Genomic DNA, 17,925 nt, shown 5'->3' with positions numbered 1-17,925 from the left:
CACAGGAGACAACCACCCACAAAACCCAACACAAAACAGGCTACCTAAATATGGTTCCCAATCAGAGACAATGACTAACACCTGCCTCTGATTGAGAACCATATCAGGCCAGACATAGAAATAGACAAACTAGACACACAACATAGAATGCCCCCTCAGACACCCTGACCAAACACCCTGACCAAACAAAACATAGAAACATACAAAGCAAACTATGGTCAGGGTGTGACAGGGTACCGGTTCAGAGTCAGTGTGTCAATGTGCGGGGGCATCTGTGTTGAGGTAATTGAGGTAATTATGTACATAGGAGGTAGGGCTATTAAAGTGGCTATGCATAGATAATAACAGAGAGTAACAGCAGCGTAGGTGGATGGGGAAGGGGGGATGCAAATAGTCTGGGTAGCCATTTGATTAGCTGTTCAGGATTCTTATGTCTTGGGGGTAGAAGCTGTTTAGAAGCTCTTGGACCTAGACTTGGCGCTCTGGTACCACTTGCGGTGCGGAAGTGAGAGAATAGTCTATGAATAGGGTGGCTGGAGTCTTTGACAATTTTTAGACCTTCTTTGACATTGCCTGGTATAGAGGTCCTGGATGGCAGGAAGCTTAGCCCAGGAGGTGTACTGTGCCTTGCGGTCGAAGGCCGAGCAGTTGCCATACCAGACAGTGATTCAACCCGTCAGGATGCTCTCGATGGTGTAGCTGTAAAACCTTTTGAGGATCTGAGGACCCATGCCAAATCTTTTCAGTCTCCTGAGGGGGGATAGGTTTTGTCGTGCCCTCTTCATGACTGTCTTGGTGTGCTTGGACCACGTTCGTTTGTTGGTGATGTGGACGCCAAGGAACTTGCTCCACTACAACCTGCTCCACTACAACCTGCTCCACTTTCCCACATACCTGTAACTCATGAGGCCTCAAATCCCACCTTGAGTTCTGCTGCTGTGCCTCTGTTAACAGAGCCTAATTGGACAGGGTAGATTTCATGTCAAGCAACATACAGATGTAGCGTGTATATATATTGTTTTGTTTGTTTGTGTGTGGTGGATTAAATTATCTGGACGGTGCTTACTGTTTGAAGGCAAACAAAATAATGGCCATTGTTAGTAAGAGTACTAATACATGTAGGATAGCTAATTTGTTGAGGACATTCTCTCATTTAGATTGTAATACCAATTTGACAGAGATGACCACAGTGCCCCCTGTCTCACTGTCAGTGAATGGCCTGACTGACTGACAGAGTGTGTTTGAGTCTATTTGTATTACAGTCCCTCCAGTATTTACAAAATCAACAATTCCCTGAATATTAATGGCTTGCAAATTTGGCCAATAACTGCACTATTACTGCATAAAACTGTCAAATCGTTGCAATATTACTGTGGATAACTATCCGATCACCACACTACAAAAAGGGGGTGCGCAATTGTAACCAATCACCTTACTTTTATTGCATAACATGGTTCAATCAAGCAACACGTCAACAAACTTTCCACCACATTTTTGTGATAAATCAGACAAAATCATGGCAACTTGCATGCAAAATGTAAAAATTGCCGCAACAAAATCAAGCATTTTGGCCCGCAACTATCACAAAAGAATGCTGCAGAATCCTGAAGGGACTGGTACTATCTTTCTCCAGCAGGTTCTGGCAGGTCTGAAATGGAAGTCTAGCATCATGTGATGTTAGGTCTGTCGGAGCTGCTGGATGGACAGCAGCATGTGAATACAGCAAATAGAGTTGTTTTTTCACATGAGCGCTGTGGGCACCACTGGCCTTTTAAGATAATTGTGTTTCTTAGCTTATGAGGGAAACACATGTGAGTGGAGGTGATAAAGTGAAAGGCATGGGTGAACGAGCAGCTGCAGTATTAAACCAGTTGACATTTCCTCTCCTACTCCCATTGGGCTGTCTCAAGGCTCAGTCACCCTCCTGCAGCCACCCTCCTGCAATCTCCCCTATGCCCACAGCCCATCACTGCCTGTTCTGCTTTCTAACATATATCCTGGGCTGTGTACTAGTTACAGTATAATGTTGGCCGCATTGGGACACATTCACAATGATGAGCCAGTTATCAGCTATCAGTTAAAGGCTAAAATGTTGATGAGGCTCCTCAAGGCATATTTGACATTTATTCCCTGTGTGGGTGTGTTGTTGTTACTGTTGTTCTCAGAAGCTCAGGTGAGCACTGTGGGATTTTAGAAGCTGTTGGAGATTTGATAAAGGGCTGCTGCCGAATCTCAGAGAAAAGGCAATTAATCCACAAATAGGGAAATAAACCCAGGCAGATAGCCTGCCTCGGTCAGCCAACGTGCATCCACCCTCCCTGATGAGTACACACACACACACACACACACACACACACACACACACACACACACACACACACACACACACACACACACACACACACACACACACACACACACACACACACACACACACACACACAGTGTGGTTTAAATCCCCTTTTCTGCCCAGACAGCCACTTTCCGTGCTCTAATCCACTCTGTAACAGGAGCAGGTTATTTAGGAGGAGGATAAATGGGATCCGCCTCCTCCTTGGTAATTTTAATTATTCCTCTTTTAATCCCTTTGTTTTGATTGAATAGGTATGACATTACCTGGTTGATAAACCCTCTTCCCCTCCAATTAGAAATGCTAAAATCTTTGTTTGCCAATGTTATGTTTAATACTGGGTCTAGCCTAGTCACGACTGTTTTACTGAATTATGGCACTTGACATTTTGAGATATTTCATCAAATCAGCGAAGTGGGTGTGTTGTTTCCTACCTTCACCACCTGGAGGCGACCCGTCAGGAAGTTCAGGACCCAGTTCCACAGGGTGAGGTTCAGACCCAGGGCCTCGATCTTAATGATGAGCTGGGAGGGTACTATGCCACTGAAGGTTGAGCTACAGTCAATGAACAGAATTCTTACGTAGGTATTCCCCCAAATGGGATAGGGCAGTGTGCAGTGCGATGGCGATTGCATCGTCTGTGGATCTATTAGGGTGGTAAGCAAATTGAAGTGGGTCTAGGGTGTCAGGTAAGGTAGACATGACATGATTCTTAACTAGCATCTCAAAGCACTTCATGATGACAGACGTGAATGGTTTGGGGCAATAGTAATTTAGTTCAGTTACCTTTGCTTTCTTGGGTACAGGAACAAAGGTGGACATCTTGAAGCAAGTGGGTACAGCAGAATGGGATTGGGAGAGATTGAATATGTTCGTAAACACTCCAGCCAGCTGGCCTGCGCATGCTCTGAGGACCCGGCTGGGGATGCCGTTTGGGCTGGCAGCCTTACGAGGGGTAAACACACTTAAATGTCTTCATCGTGCCGGCTACAGTCCTTTGGAGCGGGCCGTGTCGGTGGAATTGTGTTATCCTCAAAGCGGGCGAAGAAGGTGTTTAGCTTGTCCGGAAGCAAGACTTCTGTGTCCTTGACATGGCTGGTTTTCCCCTTGTAATCCGTGATTGTCTCGTGTCTGAGCCGTTGAATTGCGACTCCACTTTGTCTCTGTACTGAAGTTTTGTCTGTTTGATTGCCTTAAGGAGGGAATAAGTACACTGTTTTTATTCTACCATATTCCAGTCACCTTGCCATGGTTAAATGCGGTGGTTTGCGCTTTCAGTTTTGCGCAAATGCAGCTATCTATCCACGGTTTCTGGTTTGGGTAGGTTTTAATAGTCACCGTGGGAACAACATCCTCTATACACTTCCTGATGAACTCAGTCACTGTGTCCGTGTATACGTCAATGTTATTCTGAGAGGCTACCTGGGACATATCCCAGTCCACGTGATCAAAACAATCCTGAAGCATGGATTCCGATTGGTCAGACCAGCGTTGAATAGACCTTAGCACGGTACTTACTGTTTGAGTTTCTGCCTATAGGAAGGGAGGATCAAAATGTTGTGATCTGATTTGCCACGGGGAGGGCCTTGTAGGCATCTCAAAAACGGGGAGTAGCAGTGGTCTAGTGTTTTTCCAGATCGAGCTGCAATAAATGTGGCCTCATGATATGTGGTTTCCAGTTTGCATAAAGTCCAATGTAGTTCCTTGAGTGCCATCGTGGTATTTGCTTGAGGGGGAATATAAACGGCTGTGACTATAACCGAAGATAATTATCTTGGGAGGTCATACGGTTGGCATTTGATTGTGAGGTATTCTATGTCGGGTGAAGAAACGGACTTGAGTTTCTGTGTGTTATCCAAATCACACCATGAGTCATTAATCATGAAACATTCACCCCCGCCTTTCTTCTTCCCGGAGAGTTCTTTATTCCTGTCTGCGCGATGTACTTAGAACCCAGCTGGCTGTATGGATGGGGACAGTATATCCCGAGAGAGCCATGATTCTGTGAAACAGAGTATGTTACAGTCCCTAATGTCACTCTAGAAGGAGATCCTCGCCCTGAGCTCATCTACTTTATTGTTCAGAGACTGAACATTAGCAAGTAATATACTCGGAAGCAGTGGATGGTGTGCACGCCTCCTGAGTCGGACTAGAAGTCCTAACTGAATACCTCTTCTCCTCTGGCAGCATCTTGGATTAGCCTCTTGGATAAATTCAATTGCCCTGAGGTGTACGAACAAAGTATCATGGTCATAATGCTGGTGAGTTTCTGCCGCTCTGATATCCAAAAGTTATTTCCAGCTGTACCTTAATAACACAAAAAACATTATGGGATAATAATGTAAGAAATAACACACAAAAAAAAAATACTGCAAAGTTGCTTAGGAGCTGGAAGTAGAGCTTCCATGTCTGTCGGTGCCATGTCTGTTTGGCAAAGGATAATTTGAACAGCACATATCTTTTTATCATACTATAAAACGCAAATGTTTCTAGTTGTTCTAGTTGTCAGAACTACTCACTTTGAAGTCATAATGGGAAGCAGAGAGTGACAGAGAGGGTTGTTGCTATATGATTAGACTTTCAAAGGGCAAACTTTACACTCCTCCTTCTCTTTACAAATGGAGCAGATATTGGATATGGCTCACTGTATGCTGTGAAACGTGTCTCCTGACATATTGACATTGAGAATGAGATGAAGATGGAGGAGAGAAGGAAGGGTAGATCCACAGGCAGGCAGGGAGGATGGTAATTATTCTGGACTGGATTTTACGAGGGCAGCGTGTGAGTTATTATGTTTGCCCCAACTCCAGCTGACTTCTGCCAGTAGCACTTTCACCCAATTAAGGTGATGTTGATTAGATCAAACAGCCCTCTGTCTCCCTCTATCCCTCTCTCTCTCTCTGCCTCCTATCCTTCTTTCCATATTTTTCTCTCTCTCTCTCTCCCTCTTTCTTTCTCTCTCCATCATTCCCTCTACATCTCAGCCTCTCCAGGTACAGCAGGTGTGCTGGTTACATTTCCCTTCCCATTTTCACTCAGATTGGTGGGGGTAAGGGTCTCTCTTATCCGCTCCATGCCTGACTTTATTGCCTCCATGTGAGAGCTGAGGTGAATTGATTTAGCTGTTTATTTTCATTTTCCAGGCCGTGAGTTTTTAGCCAGAGGGGAAAGAATTGGTATGTTTCAAGGCCTGCACACGTGGATAAAGGTTCCCAGAGTCTCATTACATTCGCAAAACACATCTCTGAAGCATGAGTGTCTTCGCTGTGCTCCAGAGTGTTATTCAACTTATAGTTCCTTTTCAGAATCACTTAGAGCAGCATAGTAGAAAAGAGGCCCAGTGAAAAACAAAAAATCTATAGTTCCTCCCATTAGATATATCCCCCATCAAATCAGGCCCACTTCGATCGTTTCGAAATTTTGGGATGTCTAAGGGCCAATTCATTTCAGAATGTCTCACAAAATTACAGTTCACATTTCTCAAAACCACTCTCTGAACTTATTTTGAGGACACAGTGGAGAGAGAGGAGCAAAGACAGATGGAAAAAGAGAAAGACATATTTCACTTCAAATAAAACAGAAAAGTTTTAATCCCCCCCCCCCCCACACACACACACACACAAAGGGGAAAGGGAGCTAAATACAAATCAGTGAAACTCCTGAACATGTAATAAAATGGCTACCCAGACTATTTGCATTACCCCCCTCTTTTACACCACTGCTACTGTCTGTTGTTATCATCTATGTATGGTCGCTTTGATAACTCGACTGGCCCGGTGCCCCCTCGCATTGACTCTGTGCCGGTACCACCCTGTATATGGTCTCGCTGTTGTTATTTTACTGCTGCTCTTTAATTACTTGTTACTTTTTTTTCTTTTTTTTTTTTTCTTATTCATATTTTTTTTAATATATACATTTTTTAACTGCATTGTTGTTTAGGGGCTCATAAGTAAGCATTTCACTGTTGTATTCAACCATGTGACTAATACAATTTGATTTGATTTGAATCTAACTGTGTATACCCAATTGATCAAGGAAAGTAAGAGTGGTGGAATCATTTTAATTTACATATCTCTTTTACACTATTTTGTACTGCATGCATTTTACTTGTCGATCAGCAGTGAAGGAAAATCTTTTGATGTTTAGTTTGCTAAAGAAAGCTGGACCCTTGAGCCCATCATCAACGTAACTCTCCATGTATAGATGGGCAATCTCATCTCTTTCTGTAGATCAGATATAAAATGCCTTTTCTATGGGCTAAAGAAATGGCCGCTACAATACCCCATTCTAATAGCAGAATCTGTGTAGCATACAGACCTTGAGCAACAGCACGGCTGCTCTGCAGCAGAGAGAGTGCCTGTCTCCACTAGCAACAGGAATGACACACTCCTACACGAGCTCAGGCAGGATCAGTCCCATGGTCCTGAGGGGCTGTCCTTGCGGTCCAGACAACGGCTGAAAAACAACCAATACACACACAGCGGCTACATGTCATAATGGAGAGAGAAAGACAGAGACGGAGTTCTGAGTAGAGCCCACAGTGACAGAACAGAGGAATGAGAGATGGCAGAGGGAGACAGACAGCTGGATCGATAACAACTCACATTTCATAACGCTGTGTGTATGGAACACATGTCTGTGTGAAGAAACGATTAGCTAGCAGCACTAACTGTACCCAAAGTCTGTGCATCAATCTGATTTATTTCACCATAAGATATATATATATTTATTTCCCTACTTTTATGTAACTTCTTATAAATGACTCTGTGTACATATAAAGGCACCAGGCTGCAATTCATGTGTGTTTTTTCTGCTAGCCTTGGGACTTGTGTGATACATACAGTGCATTCGCAAAGTATTCAGACTCATCGACTTTTTCCACATTTTGTTACGTTACAGGCTTATTCCAAAAATTGATTAAATAGCTTTTTCCATCACCAATCTACACACAATACCCCATAATGACAAAGCAAAAACAGTTTTTAGATATTTGTGCAAATACAACATAAAAAACTGCAATATCACATTTACATAAGTATTCAGACCCTTTGTTGAGGCACCTTTGGCAGCCATTGCAGCCACGAGTCTTCTTCGGTATGACGCTACATTCTTCCCTGAAGATCCTCTCAAGCTCTGTCAGGTTGGATGGGGAGCGTCGCTGCACAGGTATTTTCAGGTCTCTCCAGAGATGTTCGATCGGGTTCAAGTCGAGGCTCTGGCTGGGCCATTCAAGGACATTCAGAGACTTGTCCCGAAGCCACTTCTGAGTTGTCTAGGCTGTGTGCTTAGGGTCGTTGTCCTTTTGAATGGTGAACCTTCATCCCGGTCTGAGGTCCTGAGCACTCTGGAGCAGATTTTTATCAAGGATCTCTCTGTACTTTACTCTGTTCATCTTTCCCTCAATCCTGATTAGTCTCCCAGTCCATGCAGCTGAAAAACAAACCCACAGCATGATGCTGCCACCACCATGCTTCACCCTAGGGATGGTGCCAGTTTCCCTTCAGACATGACGCTTGGCATTCAGGCCAAGAAGTTCCATCTTGATTTCATCAGACCAGAGAATCTTGTTTCTCATGGTCTGAGAGTCCTTTAGGTGCCTTTTGAAAAACTCCAAGTGGGCTGTCATGTGCCTTTTACTCGGGAGTGGCTCTGTCTGGCCACTAACATAAAGGCCTGATTGGTGGAGTGCTGCAGAGATGGTTGTCCTTCTGGAAGTTTCTCCCTACTCCACAGAGGAACTCTGGAGCTCTGTCAGAGTGACCATCGGGTTCTTGGTCACCTCCCTGACCAAGGCCCTTCTCCCCCAATTTCTCAGTTTGGCTGGGCGGCCAGCTCTATGAAGAGTCTTGGTGGTTCCATACTTCTTCCATTAAAGAATGATGGAGGCCACTGTGTTCTTGGGGACTTTCAATCCTGCAAAGAAATGAAATGTTTGGACACTTCCCCAGGTCTGTGCCTCGACACAGTCCTGTCTCAGAGCTCTCCGGATAATTCCTTCGACCTCATGGCTTGGTTTTTGGTCTGACATGCACTGTCAACTGTGGGACCTTATATAGACACGTGTGTGCTTTTCCAAATCATGTCCAATCAATTGAATTTACCACAGGTGGACTCCAATCAAGTTGTAGAAACATTTCAAGGATGATCAATGGAAACAGGATGCACCTGAGCTCAATATCGAGTCTCATAGCAAATGGTCCAAATACTTATGTAAATAAGGTATTTCTGTTTTGTTTTTTTACACATTTGCAAATAATCCAAAAAACTGTTTTCACTTTCTCATTATGGGTTATTGTGTGTAGATTGCTAAGGATATGTTTTAATGCATTTTTAGAATATGGCTGTAGTGTAACATAATGTGGAAAAGGTCAAGGGGTCCAAATAGTTTCCAAATGCACTGTAACCACTATAGAAAATAAATACATGTTCCATTCAGCAGGGCGTGACAGAGGAGCACATGTCATTGTCATGCTCTCAAATGTTTCAATGGCCATTTTACACAGACCAATAATTGAGTTTCTTTATTCTGTCTAAATGTGTACGAAGGGTGTATATTTCAATCTTCTCTGTCCTCTCCATCCTGAATGTTTAATGTAGGATACCTATGACCTGTCTTGTGTAATTGATTGCAACTGATCTGTGTTGACGATGCCCTTGACTATCTGTTTATCTTTCTCTTCCTCTCCCTGTCATTCTCTCTTCTGCTTTTTCACTTTCTATCCACTATTCTCTCTTTTCTTACCAGGCCTGTAAATTGTGATGAAACCTACTGTAGTCTACTTGCAACACTGAAGAGAAACAGCATATCTCACCTACGCCATCAAGCCTAAGGAGAGAAGACCTCTCACCATAACTAAAACAACTAGCAAACAATTACACAAAAACACAATTCAAACTGGCCCTCTGTGGTATTAAGCTTCTTGGGTTTCTCACATTATCTTACCCAGCCCCCCCCCCCCTCCCCCCGTTCCCCACCAGCTTTTAGTTACCACCCTTCACCTCTACCCCACCCCTCTCTCCGTCCACTACCGCCCCTAGCTCTGTTCCCCCTCCCCTGAACAGTTGTCCTTGCCCCTGGTCTTCTCCCTCGCCCATCCTTCTCCCACCCCTCGCCTGCCCCGTCTACTCCGTCCATCTCTGTGGGTTCTGTTGTCACGGACACCACCGCCTGAATGGACTCTTTCGCTGGGCAAGGAAACACTGCATAGTCTGAGCTACTGGATACTGGATGAGGAACAGCATTGACTTTTTTGATGTATTACTTTATTTTCTCGTCACAGACGAGTGTATTTGATCTTGTTTCCTACTGTAATGAGAGAAAAAAAAACAGTTTTTGTCTGCAGTGGTTGTGGTTAGGGCAAGGTGGTAGCCATAAGCCTTCTCAAGTCAGAAGTTTCTGGAGTCTTTTTTGATTCGTTCTGTTTCTATTGCATTAGTTGTCATGGAGTGGAAAACAATATATCTTTATAGTAACGGTGTGAAACTTACAAAAAAGTACACTATATATATTTTATTTTTTACCATTGTACAAATATATTAATTAACTTATGTATTTGGACTGCCGGCTCTTCAATTACCCCCACAGAAAAAAAGATAAACATTTTTGTGGACTTTAGGCACTATTTCTAATGCTATCGATGTGTTTTACTATTTTTAATGTACATCTCCAGTTTTTTGAGAATCTGTGATTAATTTTAATCTGGAGTCTTCAATTGCTTTGCTGATTAGCAATCTGTCTGCCTTGTGTTACATGGTTTTGTTTCTCTGACACTAGTACCGCCTCCCCCTGAGTCACACAAAGAGGTCAAGGAAGGTAATGAATTGGTGGTTCGTTTTTTTGCACTCGTAAAAAAAAAAAGTGTGTGTGGGTTTGTGTGGAAGACCCCATGAGTCACGATAAAGCAAGAAAAATGTGACATTTTGAGTGAGTTATGTCTGTCTTTTGCACTAATTTAATAAAGCCGTTACTGTAATTGCCATCACATTAAGTTTTATTGCTTGTAAGAGCCCATACAGGGCTTGTAAGTGTGTTTACCAACTGGTTTTGACAGCAAAACGGAGACCCAAGGCTTCTCACAGACATCCTACTATTACTTATTCATACTCCTTCACACATGGATACCTACATGACAGAGCTCATTTACATAGAGACCACATGTATAGTACTTGATGAAAGCAGGCATCCCACAGATGATGTGTAGGTAGGTGTGTGTGTGTGGGGGGGGGGGGGGGGGGGGGGGGGGGGCACTCTGTGATTGCCTGAGACAACTCATTGGTGGTGTCTGGCTGGTAGCCTAGTAGTTAGAGCATTGGGCCAGTTTGATTTCCCGAGCCTGAGAAGGTGAAACATTTGTCAATGTGTCCTTGAGCAAGGCACTTAACCCTAATTGCTTCAGGGGTCGCCGTTGATAATGGCAGATCCTGGCCGTGACCCCACTCTCAGAGTGTCTCTCAGGGAGAGTTGAGATATGCAAAAAACACATGTTCAATTCACACATCAAATAGGACAAATATACTGTATTCACCCACCAAATGATTATTACTTACAATTATTATTATTATTTGTTTAGCCTTATCTATGAACACATTCTAAAACACATCCTTCTATTCAAGCCGTATCGCAGAAATTCCCATTTTAGACTGCATTCACGCTAAACGCTGCACATGTCGGCTCAATTGGAAAGTACCTTTACATTTCTATTACGCAATCTGTAACGCTTCAGCGATCCAGATTGAACAGAGCACTTCAATTTATTTCTTACACATCCTCTGACAATGTTCTGTGTGATTGCTATTGATTGCTCTTGCTCTCGTCTTGTCTAGACTGCACAGTCATTTTTTGGGACTTGTAGTCTTATATGACTTACTTTTTACGTTGATTATAGAAGACCCCTTGTTCTATCTCTCATTAATGCATTTGACAGCATTACAGCCTTTTGTCAGACACCCTGAGTGACAGGCTGCTGCTCATTAGGTCTGGCAGTGTAGATCACAGACAGAATACAGACTCCTCAGTCCTCATAGACACACATACACAGACTTTACTAATGGGTCGTTCCACTAATTTACAGACGTAAATTAATCCCTAATCACATTAAATAAATAATCATCTTCAGAAAAGGCTTTGTCAAAGCAACAAAATATCTAGGGCTTTACAATGACAGGGAAAACTTGGATACATTTTGGGGTTAAATGGGTTAAAATCTGCACAGAGGGACAAGTAAAAATGCTTAATTTTTTGTACTTTACATTTATTTAATTCCCCATGAGTTCCATATTAAAGGGCACTTCATTTAATTTAATAGGCTTTTAAAATTCAATTTTGGTGCACAATTTCCACTTAAATATCAAAGGGATGCAAAGACACTCATTTCGTGGAACGACCCTAATACACTCCAGTCACTAAATTAACACTGAGGGGATTGGTCATGGTGGTGGAAAGCAGTAGTACGGTAAGTTCACCTGAGGTCAACGTCATGTTACCACATTCAGAGCTCTCTGGTGCCAATACCTAACTCAGGTTAGATTCTGCTGTCTTTCCCACTCTTACAGTTGATTTCCATGGGTTTGTTTTTCTGCACTTTGACATTTCCTATTCTGCCAGTGCTGCTTACTGTAGAACATGGAAGGGAATCTAAAGAAGTCTTCTCACACAGGATACAGAGCCCACAGGGCACAAAGTGCTTGAATCAATGTTTCAATTTCATTCGTCAATTTATTGTGGAATCTACACGTAAAATACATTGGATTGGCAAAAAGTCATCAACGTAAGCTGTTGTTTTGAGGGTGAAATTTCAACCACAGAATTATGCCATCAAGTTACCCAATTTTTCTATATATGCTGAATTTGTACTTTTGAAACATGGTCAGATCTTCAACGTTATATCCACTACAAGAAACAAATTGTCCAGGCAGCACCTCCTACAGGACAGTTGATCTATCTACAGCTACCCCTTTGGTCTCCCATCAAGGCTTTTACAGAACCCAGACTGCTTAGTTTTGATATAGTCTCTGACTATTACCAATATGCTATCGTGAGAATGACTGTTTAGGGGTTTCCACTTTAAAACTAAATAGGTTCACTATTTTGTTGCTATTTTCATTGCAATGTTAAGGTTTAACAGAGCAAATGAACTCATTTTATCAAGGTAATTATATTTCATAAATTATTCAGGCCTATATAGCATTTGTGAAAAGTAATCAACATCTATTGTTTCAAATTAGTCCAGTATTCAACTAAAAATAGACAGTACATGGGGTGTCAAGCGTTTGTTTGATTTCAAATGTAATTCTAACGATAGCTTGCTAATGTTAGCTAGCTAGCCAGCTACCTATGCAAAATCCTCCAGCAGAATACTAAAAACTAGCTGATCATGTTCCTTTTCAATGTAAACACTAGCTAGCTTATTAGTGTTAGCAAGCACCATTATCAGTATAATTCTAGCTTGATAATACAACAAATAGGTAACCCGGCCTATATTTAGGCCTAAACACTAAATGACAGAACTCATGTTAATTATGATAGCAGGGATATTGGAGAAAGGTTTATATACCATGTCTGTTTATGGGTAGCTAGTAACCTAACGTAGCAGGCGTAAAAGAAGCACCTGAAACTAGATCCCCTACATACCGTTCTTGACTAGAAGGAGGTTTTCTTCTGCACTGTTGCCTTGTTAACATCCAGAAGTGGAAGTCGCACCCATTTCCCCTGAAAACCGGAATGTCCAGCTGTTGGGGACTAGGCAGAGGCTAGCTAGCTAGTAACATTTGGCCAATTGTAGAGCCTACCACAGATTCCCACAAAGTCTCAGACTCCAGGACGGGCAAATGCTAATAAGAAAGAAACAAATGAAGACACAAACGTCATCGATTTCAATTGTTACTTGTAATGTAAAAAGGGGAGAAAAATACAATCATATGTTCTCTGAATAACCTAGCTAGCTAGGTTAATCACCATATTTAAAGGATGCAGTTTTGAGTCACCACTAAAATAGTTATTTTGTGTTATTGAGAATCCCTATATGTTTGTTTAATCTAATTATTAAATCCTTATTATTCTGTAAGAAATATAAGGTATTTTTATATGTTGCAATAAAGTTGACTAAAGTAGAAGCTTATGCTTTTCAGGTTTTTTCACTTAGTAATGAGTAGTAAGTAAGTCAAGTTGCTATAGAAAATCTACACCCCTTTGAATTTTTTTCACATGTTGTGTTACAAAATGGGATTCAATTGGAATTCATTTTCATTTTTTTCAAGATCTACACAACATACTCTGTAATGTCAAAGTGAAAAAATAAATAAAACACTACTATGCAGTACCTCGATTAGACAAGTATTCACCCTCTAAGTAAATACATGTTAGAAACACCTTTGGCAGCGATTACAGCTGTGACTTTCTTGGATAAGTCTCTTTGCACACCTGTATTGTGCAATATTAGCCTATTATTGTTTTCAAAAATGTTCAAGCTCTATCAAGGTGTTGAGGATCATGGCTAGACAGCAATTTCCAATGATTTCAATAGATTTCCAAGCAGATTTATGTCAAAACTGTAACGTGGCCACTCAGGAACATGCACTGTTTCTTGGTAAGCAACTCCTGTGTAGATTTGGCTTTGTGTTGTCGGTTATTGTCCTGTTGAATGGTGAATTCCTGTCCCAGAGTCTGGTGTAAAGCAGACTGAAGCAGGTTTTCCTCTAAGACTTTGCTTGTGCTTAGCTCCATCCTGTTTATTTTTATCCTGAAAAACTCTGCAGTCTTTGACAATGTCAAATATACCCATACCATAATGCAGCCACCACCATGCTTAAAAATAAGGAGGCAGTACTCAGTGATGTGTTGTGTTGGATTTACCCCAAATATTAGGCTTTGCATTTAGGCCAAAAACTGTATTCCTTTGCTCTGTTTTTTTTGCAGTATTACTGTATTGCCTTCTTGCAAACATTTGTGACCTACCGGCTTGATTCGGTCTTATGTAGCAACATTTGAAATTGTATTTTTACATTGGATAAAAGTAGAGAGTCAGAGCTAGGAAATGGTATAACATTCACTACAGTTGAGGAACAATGGGAAAGTAATTCTGCTTTGAAAGTTGATAAACTTGTAACCTCACTTTTAAGTAAATGGACCTTTAATGTTTTGGTACCTACTGGAGAGCTCTTCTTTGTCTACACCCACTAAGCATCGTTCACACCATTTTAAGCTTTAGCCCCACCCATCTCTTCACATGTGAGGCTATGTACAAAACAACCAAAGATTTCAAGACTGAAGGCTGGTTTATACTACGTGTGTGTTCGTAAAGTGTGCTCTGGGTGTTCATAAACTCAGAGCGTTGTCAGATTGTCCGTTCGTAATCTCAGAGCGTAGCTAGCCAGAGTGAATTTACCAGCTACGTCTATCGATAGTTGTTGCAGTGACATCGTAAACATTCTATTGAAATAGTTACTTGCATAGTGGAGTCTTTTGCTTAGACATGTAGCTAGCTAAAGAATGAACCATAATCCCAACTCATAACGTTACTACCCTGCATGAATCTGCAGGTAGCTAACCAACCAGGTTTAATGTTAGCTAGCTAACATTAGGCTACAACTAGCAATGCAAATGAGAAAAAGATATTAATAATATTACTACACAGATCATACACGTAACATTAGCTAATAGCCAGGCAGCTAATGCTAGCAAGCTATCTAACAGTACACTTTAACTTGAAATGAAAATGACTTTCTGACAAAATTAGAAACGTGTAATATCTGAAAATGTAGCTACTAGACTCTCTTACCCATATACATGGATGGATGCTTCTCCCTCTCTGTCATGGATGTCATGGTTGCCCTTCTGTATGTTATCTTTTCAACTCCTACTGCATATTTGCAATCAAACACCAGAATTTTCTCAATTTCCTAAGCTAAATCCACTGATTTCAAAACCCGGTCCTCCAGAGAGTGGAGAGAAACACTTTTGCAGTTCTACTACGTGATATCTTAAAAAAAAGCCTTGTTAGAAAGGATTATCTACACATACTGACCAGCTCATATTATAGACAGAAGCATGGCAGACCAATCCTAACTCATCTCTCGGCATGTCCAGCCCACTCATTATCTCAGCCAATCTTGGCTAGCAGGAAGGTTGCTGGCTTTTTCTATGGCTATGACTAAACCAACTAGGCTCGTAATTGAACCATTTTATTGGTATTTACAGATGGCATACACATTTGTAATTAAGGCACATGAACGTTCACATGTTCCAGAACGCATTTCTACAAAAAACCTTTACGTTTAAGTTTATGTTCAAATGTCGCTCCTGTGAAGTAGTATGTATGTTTTGGAATATTTTTTCTAAATATTTTTACACTTCTTCTCAATCTGTCATTTAGGTCATTATTCTGGAGTCACTACAATGTTATTGATCCATCCTCAGTTTTCTCCCATCACAGCCAATTTAAGTCAAAACTGTAACTAGGCCACTCATAAACAGTCAATGCCGTCTTGGTAAGAAACAGTGTATATTTGGCCTTGTGTTCTATGTTATTGTCCTGCGGAAAGGTGAATTTGTCTCCCAGTGTCTGTTGGAAAGCAAACTGAACAAGGTTTTCCTCTAGGATTTTGCCTGTGCTTAGCTCTATTCTGTTTCTTTTTATCCTAAAAAACTTTCTAGTCCTTGTCGATGACAAGCATACTCATAACATGATGCAGCCACCACCATGGTTGAAAATATGATGAATGGTACGTAGTGATGTGTTGCATTGGATTTGCTCAAAAAACTATTTGTATTCAGGACATTAAGTTAATTTCTTATGCTTTTTTGATGTTGCAGGTTTACTTTAGTGCCTTATTGCAAACAGGATGCATGTTTTGGAATATTTTTTATTCTATACAAGCTTCCTTCGTTTCACTCTGTCATTTAGGTAAGTATTGTGGACTAACTACAATGTTGTTGTTCCACCCTCAGTTTTCTCCTATCACAGCCATTAAACTCTGCAACAGTTTTAGTCACCATTGACCTCAGTGGTTTCCTTCCTCTCAGGCAACTGAGCTCGGAAGAATGACTGTTTCTTTGTAGTGACTGGGTGTATTGATACACCATCCAAAGGGTAATTAATAACGTCACCATGCTGAAAGGGACATTCAATGTCCGATTTTCTTTATTTTTACCCATCTACGAATAGGTGCCCTTCTTTGCGAGGCATTGAAAATCCTCCCTGGTCTTTGTGGTTGAATTGAGGGACCTTACAGGTCATTTTATGTGTGGGGTACAGGGATGAGGTGGTCATTCAAAAATCATGTTAAACACTATTATTTCACAAAGAGTGAGTGCAACTTATTATGTGAGTTGTTAAGCGCATTTTTACTCCTGGATTTACTTAGGCTTGCCATAACAAAGATGCTGAATAGTTATTGACTCAAGATATTTCAGATTTTCATGTTTATTTATTTATTTATTCATTTCTAAAAACATAATTCCACTTTGACATTATGGGGTATTGTGTGTAGAACAGTGACAGAAAATCTACATTTGATCAATTTTAAGTTCAGTCTGTAACACAACAAAATGTGAAAAAAAGTAAAGGTGTGTGAATTTTTTCTGAAGGCACTGTAGGTAGGTACACAATAATTACAAATAGGTACCCCTGAAAATACACCTCTTTTTAACTAACTAAATCCTGTTTAAAACCTAGTAATTACATTATCATAAGACTGATACATTATTACATGTACTCTGTGGTGTACTAGTGGGTTTTTTCTCCCACCATGACGGCAAGGATTTTCAAGTTGTGATATTGGGTAATGTACACATTAATTATCTGTCTCTGGAAACTCAACCAAGTTAACCCATATGGTACACTTTTTTGGGGCAAGTGTGAGCAACACTGAGTGGAGATTTTGAAGAGTGCATTCATGGATAGGTAATTAAAGCCTATTGATCCTCCAACCTTTGTAATCTTGGACAGCCAGCAAATCTGTCCATTAGAGATGACAACGTTGTGACAGTGGTTACTGAATCAGATGCAGCTGAGAAGGAACAAAACACAAAATTGGTGAATTTAGTGGAAAGTAGCCCATTTGTAAACAAGCATGGTAACAAGCATCTGTTGTTACACCTCTGTAATTACAGACTGTAATTCAAATCAAATCAAATGTTAATTGTTCCATGCACCGAATACAACAGGTATAGACCAAAGCAAATCGAATCAAAATGTTATTTGTCACATATATAACAGGTGTAGACCTTACCGAGAAATGCTTTCTTACAAGCCCTTAACCAACAATGCAGTTCAAGAAATAGAGTTAAGAAAATATGAGTTAAATAAACTAAAGTAAAAAATGTAATAAAAAATGAACACAAGATTACGTAACATTAACGAAGCTATATACTAAATCAAATCAAATCAAATCAAATCAAATTTTATTTGTCACATACACATGGTTAGCAGATGTTAATGCGAGTGTAGCGAAATGCTTGTGCTTCTAGTTCCGACAATGCAGTAATAACGAACAAGTAATCTAACTAACAATTCCAAAAAAAACTACTGTCTTATACACAGTGTAAGGGGATAAAGAATATGTACATAAGGATATAT

The 17,925-nt window shown here is 40.9% G+C and overlaps 1 protein-coding gene across 2 annotated transcripts in view; it reads left to right on the top strand.

Annotated features, from left to right (window-relative positions):
• cdh13 (cadherin 13, H-cadherin (heart)) overlaps positions 1-10,332 on the top strand; it is a 545,258-nt gene extending 534,926 nt beyond the window's left edge. For both annotated transcript variants that reach the window (XM_020456206.2, XM_020456207.2), the window contains one exon: positions 9,096-10,332. In XM_020456206.2, the coding sequence (XP_020311795.2) occupies positions 9,096-9,103 (8 nt within the window). In that variant the 3' untranslated portion in view covers positions 9,104-10,332. The remainder of the gene's footprint in view (positions 1-9,095) is intronic.
• Positions 10,333-17,925: the final 7,593 nt, after the last annotated feature.

This window comes from Oncorhynchus kisutch, linkage group LG22 (genome assembly GCF_002021735.2).
Source record: "Oncorhynchus kisutch isolate 150728-3 linkage group LG22, Okis_V2, whole genome shotgun sequence".
NCBI classification, from domain to species: domain Eukaryota; kingdom Metazoa; phylum Chordata; class Actinopteri; order Salmoniformes; family Salmonidae; genus Oncorhynchus; species Oncorhynchus kisutch.
The sequence above is the reverse complement of the archived record's forward strand: the minus strand, read 5'-3'. Positions and strand labels throughout refer to the sequence as shown.